The 17500-nt window shown below is 42.7% G+C and overlaps 1 protein-coding gene across 3 annotated transcripts in view; it reads right to left on the bottom strand.

The window, feature by feature from the left end:
* Window positions 1-17500, bottom strand: part of LOC110537154 (netrin receptor UNC5C) — a 263198-nt gene that overhangs the window by 33481 nt on the left and 212217 nt on the right. For 2 of the 3 annotated variants that reach the window (XM_036937158.1, XM_036937159.1), the window contains 3 exons: window positions 15685-15852; window positions 15352-15516; window positions 8518-8577 (listed from right to left, as the gene is read on the bottom strand). In XM_036937158.1, coding sequence (XP_036793053.1) covers window positions 8518-8577; window positions 15352-15516; window positions 15685-15852 — 393 coding nt within the window. The remainder of the gene's footprint in view (window positions 1-8517; window positions 8578-15351; window positions 15517-15684; window positions 15853-17500) is intronic. The other variant, XM_036937160.1, reaches the window with a different exon arrangement.

Here is a 17500-nt window from a genome sequence, read left to right as displayed (position 1 = left end):
TGAACTGCAGAGATCTACAGCTGAGGTGGGAGACTCTGTCCATAGGACAACAATCAGTCGTATATTGCACAAATCTGGCCTTTATGGAAAAGTGGCAAGAAGAAAGCCATTTCTTAAAGATATCCATAAAAAGTGTTGTTTAAAGTTTGCCACAAGCCATCTGGGAGACACACCAAACATGTGGAAGAAGGTGCTCTGGTCAGATGAAACCAAAATTGAACTTTTTGGCAACAATGCAAAACGTTATGTTTGGCGTAAAAGCAACACAGCTCATCACACTGAACACACCATCCCCACTGTCAAACATGGTGGTAGCAGCATCATGGTTTGGGCCTGCTTTTCTTCAGCAGGGACAGGGAAGATGGTTAAAATTGATGGGAAGATGGATGGAGCCAAATACAGGACCATTCTGGAAGAAAACCTGATGGAGTCTGCAAAAGACCTGAGACTGGGACGGAGATTTGTCTTCCAACAAGACAATGATCCAAAACATAAAGCAAAATCTACAATGGAATGGTTCAAAAATAAACATATCCAGGTGTTAGAATGGCCAAGTCAAAGTCCAGACCTGAATCCAATCGAGAATCTGTGGAAAGAACTGAAAACTGCTGTTCACAAATGCTCTCCATCCAACCTCACTGAGCTTGAGCTGTTTTGCAAGGAGGAATGGGAAAAAATGTCAGTCTCTCGATGTGCAAAACTGATAGAGACATACCCCAAGCGACTTACAGCTGTAATCGCAGCAAAAGGTGGCGTAACAAAGTATTAACTTAAGGGGGCTGAATTATTTTGCACGCCCAATTTTTCAATTTTTGATTTGTTAAAAAAGTTTGAAATATCCAATAAATGTCGTTCCACTTCATGATTGTGTCCCACTTGTTGTTGATTCTTCACAAAAAAATACAGTTTTATATCTTTATGTTTGAAGCCTGAAATGTGGCAAAAGGTCGCAAAGTTCAAGGGGGCCGAATACTTTCGCAAGGCACTGTATATTAGTGTGCTGTAAATTACAGAGGTCCCTGATGGACCACATACACAAACATTCCTTTATCTGTGTCTCTCCTTGTCCCCCGGTCCCTGGCTTTGTTCTTTCATTTTTCTGATAAGATCTAGAAATAACCCACGTTTCACATTTCTCCTTTCATCTTTCCCTCCCAGATCGTTTCTTCTTCTGTTTTCAGCTGGAGAATGAGTGATTTTAAGGCCTAGTTTGGTTCTGTTCATTCTAGTGGCTGCGTGTAGAACCCAGGCTGTAATGACCCTAATTAAAGTGGAACAGTTATAGATGGATGGAAACAGTGAAACAGTGTCACAGCCTTATGTTGATAATTGTGAATAATGGCCTTCACTGTCAAGAAACTGACAAGTGAAATATAGAGCCTTCTTTACAGGTGTCTAAACGCCACTGGCAAAGTGTTTGTGGGAGGGGGGTGTGAGAGAGAGACAGAGAGGGAGAAAGACAGTGGAGGAGAGGAGAGAGACAGAGAGAGAGAGCAGTGAAAGAGAGAGTAAAGACAGTGAAAGAGAGAGTAAAGACAGTGGAGGAGAGAGTAAAGACAGTGAAAGAGAGAGTAAAGCCAGTGAAAGAGTGAGTAAAGACAGTGAAAGAGTGAGTAAAGACAGTGAAAGAGAGAGTAAAGACAATGGAGGAGAGAGTAAAGAAAGTGAAAGAGTGAGTAAAGACTGTGAAAGAGAGAGTAAAGACAGTGAAAGAGAGAGTAAAGACAGTGAAAGAGTGAGTAAAGACATTGAAAGAGAGAGTAACGACTGTGAAAGAGAGAGTAAAGACAGTGAAAGAGAGAGTAAAGCCAGTGAAAGAGTGAGTAAAGACAGTGAAAGAGTGAGTAAAGACAGTGAAAGAGAGAGTAAAGACAATGGAGGAGAGAGTAAAGAAAGTGAAAGAGTGAGTAAAGACTGTGAAAGAGAGAGTAAAGACAGTGAAAGAGAGAGTAAAGACAAGACAGTGAAAGAGTGAGTAAAGACATTGAAAGAGAGAGTAACGACTGTGAAAGAGAGAGTAAAGACAGTGAAAGATAGAGTAAAGCCTGTGAAAGAGTGAGTAAAGACAGTGAAAAAGAGAGTAAAGACAGTGAAAGAGTGAGTAAAGACAGTGAAAGAGAGAGTAAAGACAGTGAAAGAGAGAGTAAAGACAGTGAAAGAGAGAGTAAAGACTGTGAAAGAGAGAGTAAAGACTGTGAAAGAGAGAGTAAAGACAGTGAAAGAGAGAGTAAAGACAGTGAAAGAGAGAGTAAAGACTGTGAAAGAGAGAGTAAAGACAGTGAAAGAGAGAGTAAAGACAGTGGAGGAGAGAGTAAAGAAAGTGAAAGAGTGAGTAAAGACTGTGAAAGAGAGAGTAAAGACAGTGAAAGAGAGAGTAAAGACAGTGAAAGAGTGAGTAAAGACAGTGAAAGAGAGAGTAACGACTGTGAAAGAGAGAGTAAAGACAGTGAAAGAGAGAGTAAAGACTGTGAAAGAGTGAGTAAAGACAGTGAAAGAGAGAGTAAAGACAGTAAAAGAGTGAGTAAAGACAGTGAAAGAGAGAGTAAAGACAGTGAAAGAGAGAGTAAAGACAGTGAAAGAGAGAGTAAAGACAGTGAAAGAGAGAGTAAAGACAGTGAAATAGTGAGTAAAGACAGTTAAAGAGAGAGTAAAGACAGTGAAAGAGAGAGTAAAGACAGTGAAAGAGAGAGTAAAGACAGTGAAAGAGAGAGTAAAGACAGTGAAAGAGAGAGTAAAGACAGTGAAATAGTGAGTAAAGACAGTTAAAGAGAGAGTAAAGACAGTGAAAGAGAGAGTAAACACAGTGAAATAGAGAGTAAAGACTGTGAAAGAGTGAGTAAAGACAGTGAAATAGTGAGTAAAGACAGTTAAAAAAGAGAGTAAAGACAGTGAAGGAGAGAGTAAAGACAGTGAAAGAGAGTAAAGACAGTGAAAGAGTGAGTAAAGACAGTGAAAGAGTGAGTAAAGACAGTGAAAGAGTGAGTAAAGACAGTGAAAGAGTGAGTAAAGACAGTGAAAGAGAGAGTAAAGACAGTGAAAGAGAGAGTAAAGACAGTGAAAGAGTGAGTAAAGACAGTGAAAGAGAGAGTAAAGACAATGGAGGAGAGAGTAAAGAAAGTGAAAGAGTGAGTAAAGACTGTGAAAGAGAGAGTAAAGACAGTGAAAGAGAGAGTAAAGACAGTGAAAGAGTGAGTAAAGACATTGAAAGAGAGAGTAACGACTGTGAAAGAGAGAGTAAAGACAGTGAAAGAGAGAGTAAAGCCAGTGAAAGAGTGAGTAAAGACAGTGAAAGAGTGAGTAAAGACAGTGAAAGAGAGAGTAAAGACAATGGAGGAGAGAGTAAAGAAAGTGAAAGAGTGAGTAAAGACTGTGAAAGAGAGAGTAAAGACAGTGAAAGAGAGAGTAAAGACAGTGAAAGAGTGAGTAAAGACATTGAAAGAGAGAGTAACGACTGTGAAAGAGAGAGTAAAGACAGTGAAAGATAGAGTAAAGCCTGTGAAAGAGTGAGTAAAGACAGTGAAAAAGAGAGTAAAGACAGTGAAAGAGTGAGTAAAGACAGTGAAAGAGAGAGTAAAGACAGTGAAAGAGAGAGTAAAGACAGTGAAAGAGAGAGTAAAGACTGTGAAAGAGAGAGTAAAGACTGTGAAAGAGAGAGTAAAGACAGTGAAAGAGAGAGTAAAGACAGTGAAAGAGAGAGTAAAGACTGTGAAAGAGAGAGTAAAGACAGTGAAAGAGAGAGTAAAGACAGTGGAGGAGAGAGTAAAGAAAGTGAAAGAGTGAGTAAAGACTGTGAAAGAGAGAGTAAAGACAGTGAAAGAGAGAGTAAAGACAGTGAAAGAGTGAGTAAAGACAGTGAAAGAGAGAGTAACGACTGTGAAAGAGAGAGTAAAGACAGTGAAAGAGAGAGTAAAGACTGTGAAAGAGTGAGTAAAGACAGTGAAAGAGAGAGTAAAGACAGTGAAAGAGTGAGTAAAGACAGTGAAAGAGAGAGTAAAGACAGTGAAAGAGAGAGTAAAGACAGTGAAAGAGAGAGTAAAGACAGTGAAAGAGACAGTAAAGACAGTGAAATAGTGAGTAAAGACAGTTAAAGAGAGAGTAAAGACAGTGAAAGAGAGAGTAAAGACAGTGAAAGAGAGAGTAAAGACAGTGAAAGAGAGAGTAAAGACAGTGAAAGAGAGAGTAAAGACAGTGAAATAGTGAGTAAAGACAGTTAAAGAGAGAGTAAAGACAGTGAAAGAGAGAGTAAAGACAGTGAAATAGAGAGTAAAGACTGTGAAAGAGTGAGTAAAGACAGTGAAATAGTGAGTAAAGACAGTGAAAGAGAGAGTAAAGACAGTGAAAGAGAGAGTAAAGACAGTGAAAGAGTGAGTAAAGACAGTGAAAGAGTGAGTAAAGACAGTGAAAGAGTGAGTAAAGACAGTGAAAGAGTGAGTAAAGACAGTGAAAGAGAGAGTAAAGACAGTGAAAGAGAGAGTAAAGACAGTGAAAGAGAGAGTAAAGACTGTGAAAGAGAGAGTAAAGACTGTGAAAGAGAGAGTAAAGACAGTGAAAGAGTGAGTAAAGACAGTGAAAGAGAGAGTAAAGACAGTGAAAGAGAGAGTAAAGACAGTGAGAGAGAGTAAAGACTGTGAAAGAGTGAGTAAAGACAGTGAAAAAGAGAGTAAAGACAGTGAAAGAGTGAGTAAAGACAGTGAGAGAGAGTAAAGACTGTGAAAGAGTGAGTAAAGACAGTGAAAAAGAGAGTAAAGACAGTGAAAGAGTGAGTAAAGACAGTGAAAGAGTGAGTAAAGACAGTGAAAGAGAGAGTAAAGACAGTGAAAGAGAGAGTAAAGACAGTGAAAGAGAGAGTAAAGACTGTGAAAGAGAGAGTAAAGACTGTGAAAGAGAGAGTAAAGACAGTGAAAGAGTGAGTAAAGACAGTGAAAGAGAGAGTAAAGACAGTGAAAGAGAGAGTAAAGACTGTGAAAGAGAGAGTAAAGACAGTGAAAGAGAGAGTAAAGACTGTGAAAGAGAGAGTAAAGACAGTTAAAGAGAGAGTAAAAACAGTGAAAGAGAGAGTAAAGACAGTGAAAGAGAGAGTAAAGACTGTGAAAGAGAGAGTAAAGACAGTGAAATAGAGAGTAAAGACAGTGAAAGAGAGAGTAAAGACAGTGAAAGAGAGAGTAAAGACAGTGAAAGAGTGAGTAAAGACAGTGAAAGAGAGAGTAAAGACAGTGAAAGAGTGAGTAAAGACAGTGAAAGAGAGAGTAAAGCCAGTGAAAGAGTGAGTAAAGACAGTGAGAGAGAGTAAAGACTGTGAAAGAGAGAGTAAAGACAGTGAAAGAGAGAGTAAAGACAGTGAAAGAGAGAGTAAAGACTGTGAAAGAGAGAGTAAAGACAGTGAAATAGAGAGTAAAGACAGTGAAAGAGAGAGTAAAGACAGTGAAAGAGAGAGTAAAGACAGTGAAAGAGTGAGTAAAGACAGTGAAAGAGAGAGTAAAAACAGTGAAAGAGAGAGTAAAGACAGTGAAAGAGAGAGTAAAGACAGTGAAATAGAGAGTAAAGACAGTGAAAGAGAGAGTAAAGACAGTGAAAGAGAGAGTAAAGACAGTGAAAGAGTGAGTAAAGACAGTGAAAGAGAGAGTAAAGCCTGTGAAAGAGAGAGTAAAGACAGTGAAAGAGAGAGTAAAGACAGTGAAAGAGAGAGTAAAGACAGTGAAAGAGAGAGTAAAGACAGTGAAAGAGAGAGTAAAGACTGTGAAATTTATTCCAAATGGTGTTGATCAATGGTGTACCAGTAGATGGCAGTATTAACCACAGATCCAGCCCCACTGCCATAAATTACTAACTGGTGTGAACGTTGGACCATTTGCGTCCTGTTGTCTTTAAGTGATGCAGATGGTACTCAATCTGTGTCTTCTAATTTCACATGGGGGAGGAAGGATGAGGGGGCAAGAGGGAGTACTTAGACTACAGGAGATGTGTGGGAGAACGGAAAAGTACAGTAAATGGAAATAGTGTGCTGTAGGTTTTTTTTCTTGTTATGATATTTATGTGCACTATGAATTTCTGTCATAGCATATAGGATTGTATCATGCAGTATACTGTTGAGTATAGTCTCTGTTTTAGTATCATCCTCAGCCAGTTGGCCGTTTGTTCAGACAAGCTCTGTGTTTAAAGGCACTAATCAGCGTCAGGATCAAAGCAGTGCTTCCCACTGACCCTCACACACACACAGTGTAATGATGGTGAGCCAACACCCTGCCCCAGAGAAGAGTAGTCCTGACCATCACTCTGACCTCACATCAGACAGGAAACTCACAGAGCCTTTCTCTACGGGAAGATAAATCAACAATTGCTCTTACGCTATTTCAAGGGGAACACTTAAGCTTCATGTGGCCAATTCACAATTGAAATCAAGGGTTAGGTGCCTCCCGAGTAGAGCAGATGTTTAAGGCACTGCATCGCAGTGCTAGAGGCGACGTTACAGACGCGGGTTCGATCCCAGGCTGTGTCACAGCCGGCCGCGACTGGTGCACAATTGGCCCAGCTTCGTCTGGGTTAGGGAGGGTTTGTCGGGCCGGGATGCGGTGTTTCCTCCGACACATTGGTGCGGCTGGCTTCCGGGTTAAGCGAGCAGTGTTTCAAGAAGCAGTGCGGGTTGGTAGGGTCATGTTTCGTGGGACGCATGGCTCTCGACCATCGCCTTTCCGTACGTGAGTTGCAGTGATGAGACAAGACTGTAACTACCAATTGGATACCATGAAATTGTGGAGTAAAAGGGGTAAAAAAAAATCCAAAATCAAGGGTTAGGAAGGTTATGTATTTGACATAACTGCACTGAGACACGAGAACACTAGGATTAACTCACACCACACTACAATAACAGATAACGTCACTTTGCTTGAAGATGTATGAATGTATGCATAGCACTGCAGACCACTGCCAGATGTTGTGTCATAATTGCAGTACGAAGGCATTTTCAACCCCAATCAGCTAACCCTACGAGGCCCTCAGTACATCCCAAGTCCAGCAGGCCTCAACATAGACATCAAGTTAAAAACAGCAGATTCTCGTTAGGCACCTAATCTCCACTCAAAGCAGCCAGAGCCAAATGATAAAAGTCAGAAAATGTAATTTCACTGCGCTCCCTCTGCCAAGCTCCCCTGCAGTTATTTAACATACATCCCCTTCGTCGAACAATCTCCTATCCACGCTTTGATGATAAAGGCAGCAACCTAAGTGTGCGTATTTAAATGTATCACTTAGATTAATACATCCCTTTGAACAAGAGCAATTGTCGGAAAGGGAGAAAAATACAATAAAGGGAAATGAAAGGGATTATTGAACACTTATTTTACTGTGTAGAGGTGAAGACTAGAGAGTTATAAAGAATGAGAAAGAGAAAGGTAGAGAGAGAGAGAGAGAGAGAGAGAGGTGAAAGAGAGCCAGGAGAGAGAGAGAGAGAGAGAGAGACAGGAGAGAGAGAGAGAGAGAGAGAGGGAGAGAGAGAGAGAGAGAGAGAGACAGGAGAGAGAGAGAGAGAGAGAGAGGGAGAGAGAGAGAGAGAGAGAGAGACAGGAGAGAGAGAGAGAGAGAGAGAGAGAGAGAGAGAGAGCCAGGAGAGAGAGAGAGAGAGAGAGAGAGAGAGGAGAGAGAGAGAGAGTGAGAGAGAGCCAGGAGAGAGAGAGAGAGAGAGAGAGAGAGAGAGAGGGAGAGAGAGAGACAGGAGAGAGAGAGAGAGAGAGGGAGAGAGAGAGAGAGAGAGAGAGAGAGACAGGAGAGAGAGAGAGAGAGAGAGAGAGAGAGAGAGAGAGAGCCAGGAGAGAGAGAGAGAGAGAGAGAGAGAGAGAGAGAGAGAGAGACAGGAGAGAGAGAGAGAGTGAGAGAGAGCCAGGAGAGAGAGAGAGAGAGAGAGAGAGAGAGAGAGAGAGAGAGAGAGAGAGACAGGAGAGAGAGAGAGAGAGAGAGAGAGAGAGACATAGAAGTGTAATATTTCTGTAGTACTCTGTGTCTCAGTCTGAGATGTGATCTCTGGTGACTGACGTAAGACAGTGGCAGGCTGGCAGCCTAGAGACAATGAGCACCAACAGGGTAAAATATCACTACCAGCCTAGGGTAAGAGGGTAAGAGGGCCAGACAGGGTGAAAACAGATAGTCAGGCAGCCAAGGGACGTTATATGAGAGAGAGCAGAGAGACAGAGCGGTAACGTGAGGCAGCGACCACAGGAGGCTAGGAGGAGTGAAAGAGGGAGGGTGAGGCATGGCAGGTCACAGGGCAGTGATGGGAAATAAGGTTGACACTTTATTTGACAGGAGTATATATAAGGTCTTTATGCAAATTCATCATGACATCCCTTTTGTGGGGGCCAATTGTGAAAACATCATAGTGAATATGACAAGTGGAGCAATGTTTGGTTGTCAGATGATTGTTATGCAGATGCTGTAAAGACCTCATGCATATATCCCGCCAATAATGTCTGTCTTGGACAAAATAACAACAAAGGAATTAATAAATAAATAAAAACAATAACTCACATGGATATCCCAAATCAATCTTGTCTTTGTTGAATTCAGAGGACTTCTGATATAAGGAACCTTTGGGGGGGGGGGGGGGGGGGGGTGAAAATCAAATTGAAAGGTAACAGGGAAACTCAAACAAGGCAACAGAGAAGGCATGAGGTATGATGGCACAGGGAAACAATCTCTCTTGATCTGGAGCAGGGCAGTTGGAGGAGAGGACGAGGGCCTATGGTAGAGAGGTGTTATCCATCTGCTGCATTGGTTTAGTGCTTCAGCAGCACTAGTGAATGGATGTGGGGAGAGGAGGAGAGGAGGAGAGGAGTAATGGAGGGGTGGATGGTTGGAGGAGGTAGCTGAGGCAGAGGCTGATAAACAGTGGGGGAATGGCAGGGTCAATAGAACTAACCGTCTGCATCTGTCACAGCTGGGCTGGGGAATCCTATCCACCCACAGTAGAGGTGGAGGAGAGAGCGGAAGAGGGGGATGAAGGGATGGAGGTGGAGGGGTAGAGGGACGTACAAGAGGATGGGTGGCATGGTAAAAATGAACACTTACTGTGTTTTAAAGGCCTTAACATACATCGCAAACACACGAAACACACAAAACACAAGAAACACACGAAACACACAAAACACACAAAACACACGAAACACACAAAACACACGACACACACAAAACACAAGAAACACACAAAACACAAGAAACACAAAAAACACACAAAACACACAAAACACAATAAACACACAGACACAAGAACCACACGAAACACAAGAAACACATGACACACACAAAACACAAGAAACACATGAAACACACAAAACACACAAAACACACGAAACACACAAAACACACAAAACACACAAAACACAAAGAACACAAGAAACACACGAAACACAAGAAACACACAAAACACACACCACACAAAACACAAGAAACACACAGACACAAGAAACACACGAAACACAAGAAACACACGAAACACACTAAACACAAGAAACACAAGAAACACACAAAACCACACTAAACACAAGAAACACACAAAACACATGACACACACAAAACACAAGAAACACACAAAACACACAAAACAGAAGAAACACACGAAACACAAGAAACACACAAAACACACAAAACACACGAAACACAAGAAACACACTAAACACATTAAACACACTAAACACAAGAAACGCACAAAACACAAGAAACACACAAAACACACAAAACACATGACACACACAAAACACAAGAAACACACAAAACAGAAGAAACACACGAAACACAAGAAACACACAAAACACACAAAACACAAGAAACACAAGAAACACACTAAACACAAGAAACACACGAAACACACTAAACACAAGAAACGCAAGAAACACACAAAACACAAGAAACACACAAAACACACAAAACACATGACACACAAGAAACACACGAAACACACAAAACACATGACACACACAAAACACAAGAAACACACAAAACACACGAAACACACGACACACACAAAACACACGAAACACACAAAACACACAAAACACAAGAAACACACGAAACACACGACACACACGAAACATACAAAACACATGACACACACAAAACACAAGAAACACACAGAACACACAAAACACACAAAACACACAAAACACACGAAACACACGACACACACGAAACACACGACACACACGACACACACAAAACACAAGAAACACACAAAACACACAAAACACACGAAACACACAAAACACACAACACACACAAAACACAAGAAACACACGAAACACAAGAAACACACAAAACACAAGAAACACATGAAACACACAAAACACAAGAAACACATGAAACACACTAAACACAAGAAACACACAAAACACAAGAAACACACAAAACACACAAAACACATGACACACACAAAACACATGAAACACACAACACACACAAAACACACGAAACACACGAAACACACTAAACACAGACACATACGTTTCCAGGAACACACACAGTCACACGCAGCACTCCATCACCTCGTTAGGACATACATAAACAGACACAATGAACTTGTGATGGAGAGGGACAGTAAAATCAATGGTGTGATAGATGGGGCGAGTGTGTACATGTAATCAGAAAGAGGAGACAGGGGGAGATTGTCGTCAGTACAGGCCTAAATGATGGGACCTCTGGACCCATCCTGGTTACAGTAGTTATATTCATGCTGAGCGAGTCGGTTGCCACTGTAAAACCATACTTTAGCTTCCTAAAGGAAACCAAGGATATAGACCCACTGTCTATTGAGACTAGTCTTTAAACAGGACATCACCGAGCTGTGGACCTGAGAGGGTGGTGCTCCTACTGGAAATCACTATTTTTCAGCCATTTATTCAGAGAGGCTTCCTGAATAGTAATATGGCTGTGTTCTACAGCTGGATCACCAATAACAGGCAATTGATTTTTTTCCCATTGGTATCTTCATATTTAATGCATAAGAATCCTCCATTCCCAAAACTACTATAATTAGAAATATGGTAATATTGAGGTCTAGGCCTATCTATTTTAGTGGTAAATGTTGACTACCGGTATATCATCTTTACTAACTACATATAATTATCTCACTCAGATCACATATCACACAAAATAAACAACTTCATTTCTTACAAGCCCTGAGGTAAATATGTAGTGATTTTGCCCTTGTGCTGCAGTCAGCCCTTTCAGCTGATCGATATGTCAACAAAATGTCATCTGTCAGAGAACGGAGTTAACAACATCCGAACCAACTAAGACAGGAGAGAGAGACAGGAGAGAGAGAGAGAGAGAGAGAGAGAGAGAGAGAGAGAGAGAGAAAGAGAGAGAGAGAGAGAGAGAGAGAGAGAGAGAGAGAGAGAGAGAGAGAGAGAGAGATGATCAAAATCCAGAAAAGAGCCGTTCAATTCTATAACCACCTAAAAGGAAGCGATTCCCAAACCTTCCATAACAAAGCCATCACCTACAGATAGATGAACCTGGAAAAGAGTCCCCTAAGCAAGCTGGTCCTGGGGCTCTGTTCACAAACATAAACACACCCTACAGAGCCCCAGGACAACAGCACAATTAGACCCAACCAAATCATGAGAAAACAAAAAGATAATTACTTGACACATTGGAAAGAATTAACAAAAAAACAGAGCAAACTAGAATGCTATTTGGCCCTAAACAGAGAGTACACAGCGGCAGAATACCTGACCACTGTGACTGACCCAAACTTAAGGAAAGCTTTGACTATGTACAGACTCAGTGAGCATAGCCTTGCTATTGAGAAAGGCTGCCGTAGGCAGACATGGCTCTCAAGAGAAGACAGGCTATGTGCTCACTGCCCACAAAATGAGGTGGAAACTGAGCTGCACTTCCTAACCTCCTGCCCAATGTATGACCATATTAGAGAGACATATTTCCCTCAGATTACACAGATCCACAAAGAATTTGAAAACAAATCCAATTTTGATAAACTCCCATATCTACTGGGTGAAATTCCACAGTGTGCCATCATAGCAGCAAGATTTGTGACCTGTTGCCACGAGAAAAGGGCAACCAGTGAAGAACAAACACCATTGTAAATATAACCCATTTTTATACTTATTTATTTTATCTTGTGTCCTTTAACCATTTGTACATTGTTAAAACACTGTATATATATAATATGCCAATAAAGCCCTTGAATTGAATTGAATTGAAATTGAGAGAGAGAGAGAGAGAGAGAGAGAGAGCAAGAGAGAGAGAGAGAGAGAGAGAGAGAGAGAGAGGGAGAGAGAGAGAGCAAGAGAGACAGAGAGAGAGAGAGAGAGAGAGAGAGAGAGAGAGAGAGAGAAAAAGAGGGAGCACAAACACATCAGCTTAAACTAGCTTAAAAGCTAACACCATGAAGCACGGTTAGATCTACTGTTATAACAGAGAAGGTCTGGACCCCTTTTCATCTTATCCTTCCATATTTAGCTCAGTTAAATGATCTACCCTTTATTTCCAGAATAAAGGTTATAAATAAGTAACACGTCATGCAACATCATAAAATACATTTAAAGATGCCCTTTCAGTTTGGCTTTAGGCGGTTCAGTTTGAACGATACATAAAGCAATTGAGGTCAAGTAACATTGTTATTCGTCTGACTTGGAATATATAACATTTGAACGTAAAATCTGTCAGATAGATTGCATTGTGCAATGTTTAAAATGAATTCAGACAACAAGAAATGAGATCAAACTGGAATGGAATCTGAGGGTATCTATTAGTGCTGATCCCAGACCAGTGTAGAGAGAGGAAGATCAGTGGGCAAGGTGAGTTCAGATTGCACAACATCTTCCATTCCCAATCATATTTGCCACAATGGGAGCTTTTAGATAATGGGCCGATCTCCTAAACGCTGGTGGAGGTGGTCATTAGCACAGACATAAGTGGATTCACCCTCTTAGCTTCCCTAAAATCAATCCAGGGAAAGATCCTAAATCTAAATGGTTATGGGTTTATATTCTCTGCAAACTGGCCATCTATCTAACAGAGAACAAATGCTTCTGAAATGGGCTTGGTCTTGGGGCGAGAGATTTAGAGAGAGCGAGAGAGAGAGAGAGAGAGAGAGAGAGGGGGGGGGGTGAAGAAGGAAAGAGAGAGAGAGAGAGAGAGAGAGAGAGGGGGGGGGTGAAGAAGGAGAGAGAGAGAGAGAGAGAGAGAGAGAGAGAGAGAGGGGGGGGTGAAGAAGGAAAGAGAGAGAGAGAGCGAGAGAGAGAGAGGGGGGGGGTGAAGAAGGAGAGAGCGAGAGAGAGAGAGAGAGAGAGAGAGAGAGAGAAAGAGAGAGAGAGAGAGAGAGAGAGAGAGAGAGAGAGAGAGGGGGTGAAGAAGGAGAGAGAGAGAGAGAGAGAGAGAGAGAGAGAGGGGGGGGGGGGGGAGAAGGAGAGAGAGATTTTAACGAGGGCTTCACAGCACGCCAAGATAAGAAGGCTGAAGAAAGTTTAGCTCAATTTCAAAGCTGCTCTTTGAATTATTTCTCCTGCTGTTTCTGAGCATAAAAAACAGTTCAACCTCAATCTCAGTGGGACGAAGTCATATATATCCATCTAGTTAAATATGCACTAGCAATCAGTAAATGTACTGTTGTTATAATATTAGCAGCATTCACATGTTCTGGGTCATACCAGTCAGACATAGGGACAATCTACACATGTTGATGAGTTGTGGTGACTATATTGGTCATATTCACGCTATAGAGCAGCTATATCTGTGGAATACTAGTGGAATACATGTGACCATCAGCGGTACCTGACATGCAGAAACTGAGTCGGTCTTGTATCAATGTCATAGTCAGAGAACATGTGGAGTGTCTGTGTGATGTTTTTAGAGCATGGTGACTGTCTGGCTTCTATTGATGTCACGCTGGATGCATGGTGGAACCAGAGTCAGTGTGTGGGCTTTTCACCCTAAAGACATTATTAAGAAGACAGTTCATTAAAAAAGCCTCACGCCTTACTTTTAATTTGACAAGAACACCCTGGCTCCTGTCTACAGCTCTCTCCCCCTTTCTTGTTCTCTATCTTTATCTCTCTTTCCCTCCCACCCTCCCTCTCTCTCTTTTCCCATGTTTACTGGCAGACAAGGGGGAGGGCAGACCCAGAATCAGCAGATAAACACGGCTTCAGAACAGATAAAGTTTTACCCTATGAGTCTGCAGCACACAGACCAACGCTGCTGCTGTACACTACAGTATGTTTCTCTGCAGCTCTCTGAATGTATAAAAAGGGAATAGCAGGCAGGATTGTTGGCGTAACTGAACCGTGTGTTTCTAGGTCTCCTAGAAAACAAAAACAATTTCAAAAACATCTCAAAAAGCATTTCTCCGCCTATGGAAAATCTCCAGCAGTCTGACCACAAACTGGGCTTGGGCTGTGTTGCTCCAAGAGTAAAGAGCAAAACAATCAAATGTATAGAAGGATTGTAGAGCACTACCAGGAAACGGCAATGAATTCCAGGACCTTTCTCCCCACTTTTAATACTTTTAAAATGTTTTGAGAGAGCTACAGGGAAAAGTAAAATACTGGCCTTCTTGTCAACACATATAATTGGGCGCTCAGGAAAAGCAGCAAGTCTGTGCTTGTGAGACTTTGTGGCCCTCAATTTTCCTCCCATTGGGCCGATCGAATCCCGTGCTTTAAATTAGGGTGGCAATCACAGTAGCTCAGCAATTATGAGCTTTCCTTTAAGTACATTATAATCACTTATCATTATTTTAAATATAGCTCCTGAATGCCTACTCTGTGACAAGGGTAATTACTTACAGTAATGCTGCCTGGTGGTGCGGTGGTGAGGTTGTTGTTGAACACATACTGACTATTCTAGATTATCTCTAGGGCTCAGAGCTGGCACGTGGACGGAACAAATGCACATGGTCTTTGTATAACTCTCCTCCAAAAGATCTGTCATCCTACAGCCCAGCGGAGAGTGTGTGTGAGGAAAGAGGTGTGTGTGTGCGTGTGTGCGTGTGTGCGTGTGTGTGTGTGTGTGTGTGTGCGTGTGTGTGTGTGTGTGTGTGTGTGTATGTGTGTGTGTGTGTGTGAGTGGTAAGTGTATGTTTGTGCAGGGAAGTGGAGGTAAGTGTGAAACAACAGAGAGAAAGTGAGACAGTGGAAGTGGGTGGAGGTGAGTTATGGGAGTACAGTGAAAAATAGGATAGCTCCTAAATAAACAGACAGACAGACAGACAGACAGACAGACGAATAGACAGACTGACAGGCTGACTGATAGGGATTGGGTAATAATATATTGGGTTCCTACAGAGACAGAGGTAGACAGAGGAGGGTTGAATAAAGTGGGGATGTTCATCATGTCTGTACTCACTCTGCATACACAGGCCATCGGTGCAGTTCTGGGACTGAAGCACCATGCCCTCACAGTCCTTCCCACCGTTTTTGGGCGCTGGGGCGCTGCACTCCCTCCTCCTCCAATGGGTACACTCTGTCCCACACGTGGACCATTTACTCCACTCTGTCCACAGACCATCCACTAACACACAGAGGGGAGGGAGGGGGATGGGGGTATGGAGGAGGGTGGGAATGAGAGTGTGTGAGATTGGGTGAGGTGGGGGAGGGAATGATACACATAGCTATATGTAATCTGTTTGATTGCTCTCCACTGACCCCTGAGCATATTGGCGGGTGGTGCATTAACTACCTGGGCACAGTGGGTTGCATGCCAGCTTCTGAATGCCTTGCCCGTCACAGATGGCGCCGCCGTTGAGAGGTGCTGGGTTGGTGCAGCTGCGCGTACGTTTCTGGTAGCCACGGCCACAGCGACTGTTACACACCGTCCACTCTGTCCACGTTGACCAGCCACCATTCACTGTAGGAAGAAAATACGAAATGCTTAACACTTTAGTAGATACAACGGTTGTCCTTTTTATAGTGGCACTGCGTGAATCTTGTAGAATTTAAGTATATTCCACCAGGCCCTTTTATGCTTGAAAAAACACGGTGGCATTGAAAAATGTGTAGTACACTAGAGCGTGTGTTTCCTCCACTGTAAACCCTAGTCATTAGTTTGCTATGTGGACAGGCTTTTTCAGGCTGCTGTATTTCCCATCTTCTGAATCCCCTCAATCTCTTCTTCTTCCTGCATTTCATCTGTGCCTCAGACTAAATCCAGAACAGAATGCCAGTGTGTGGCTGTTAGGAGCTAGAGGCCCTCAGAGCTGAGACTGCTCACCATGAGCGAAGCCACAAGCAACAGACTCCAGGGGAGCAGAGCCAAAGCCCTGCCTTTCTTCACCGTCTCTTTCTTACCTTCTGGGGTTTCTCTCTCTTTCTCACTTTCTCTTTCCATCTATTCAACTCTCCGCCTGTCTTCCCCAACCCTTCCAAGTCTCCTTGTTGTTGTGCAGGCTGGAAAACCATTTGGCTGCTCTGTCTTCTCTGGTAATGAAGAAACTAATCTCAGAACCCTCTCTCTTTCTCTCTCTCTCTCTCTCTCTCTCTCTCTCTCTCTCCCTCCTTCTCCCTCTCTTTCTCTCTCTATGACTCTCTCTCTGACTCTCTCTCTCTGACTCTCTCTCTCCCTGACTCTCCCTCTCTTTCTCTCTCTCTCTCTCTCCCTCCTTCTCCCTCTCTTTCTCTCTCTCTCTTACTCTCTCTCTGACTCTCCCTCTCTTTCTTTCTCTCTCTCTCTTTCTCTCTGACTCTCTCTCAATGACTCTCTCTCTCTTTCTCTCTCTCTCTGACTCTCTCTCTCTTTCTCTCTCTCTGATTCTCTCTCTCTGACTTTCCCTCTCTTACTCTCGCTCTCTTTCTCTCTCTCTCTTTCTCTCTCTCTGACTCACTCTCTCTGACTCTCCCTCTCTTTCTTTCTCTCTCTCCGACACAACCCAGGCAGAGTAAGTTGCTTCTGGTGCATTCTTTTAAGGATGAGCTGAGACATCAAAGCTGTTTTCAGGCTCTCGCTCAGTCCTCCCAGACTGCATTAGTGAAGGGAAAAGCCTAGCAGGGACAGCGACCCCAGTCCCTGAAGACCCCAAAGTCAGCTAAAACACACAAAGACACACACACACACACACACACACACACACACACACACACACACACACCAACACACACACACACACACACAGACACACACACACACACACACACTCTCTGTTGCTCTACTTAGATAAATAAGCAAATAAGACACTGACAATAACTTAGACCCCCCTGATCCCCCATAATCCTGCATGGCAGAGCCAGTGTGTGTGTGTTTTAGAGAGGATGTATTGAACTGGGAGACACTGGAGGGATAGAGGGAGAGATGGATTTGAAACCTGACCCTCTGACATCATGAATTCCAGCAAACCTCCGCCCATTCTGGTCAGGATATCTGAGTGTGTGGTTACATGTATGCACGTGTATGTGTGTGTGTCCACTCACGCACACATGTGTGTTTGTACGTAGGGAGTTAAGCTATACATTGCCTTATTTGTCTGTTAGCTGATGATTAGCTATACTGACAGACTGATGAC

This window comes from Oncorhynchus mykiss, chromosome 12 (assembly GCF_013265735.2).
Source record: "Oncorhynchus mykiss isolate Arlee chromosome 12, USDA_OmykA_1.1, whole genome shotgun sequence".
In the NCBI taxonomy this organism is placed as follows: domain Eukaryota; kingdom Metazoa; phylum Chordata; class Actinopteri; order Salmoniformes; family Salmonidae; genus Oncorhynchus; species Oncorhynchus mykiss.
This window is presented reverse-complemented; position numbering and strand designations above follow the sequence as displayed.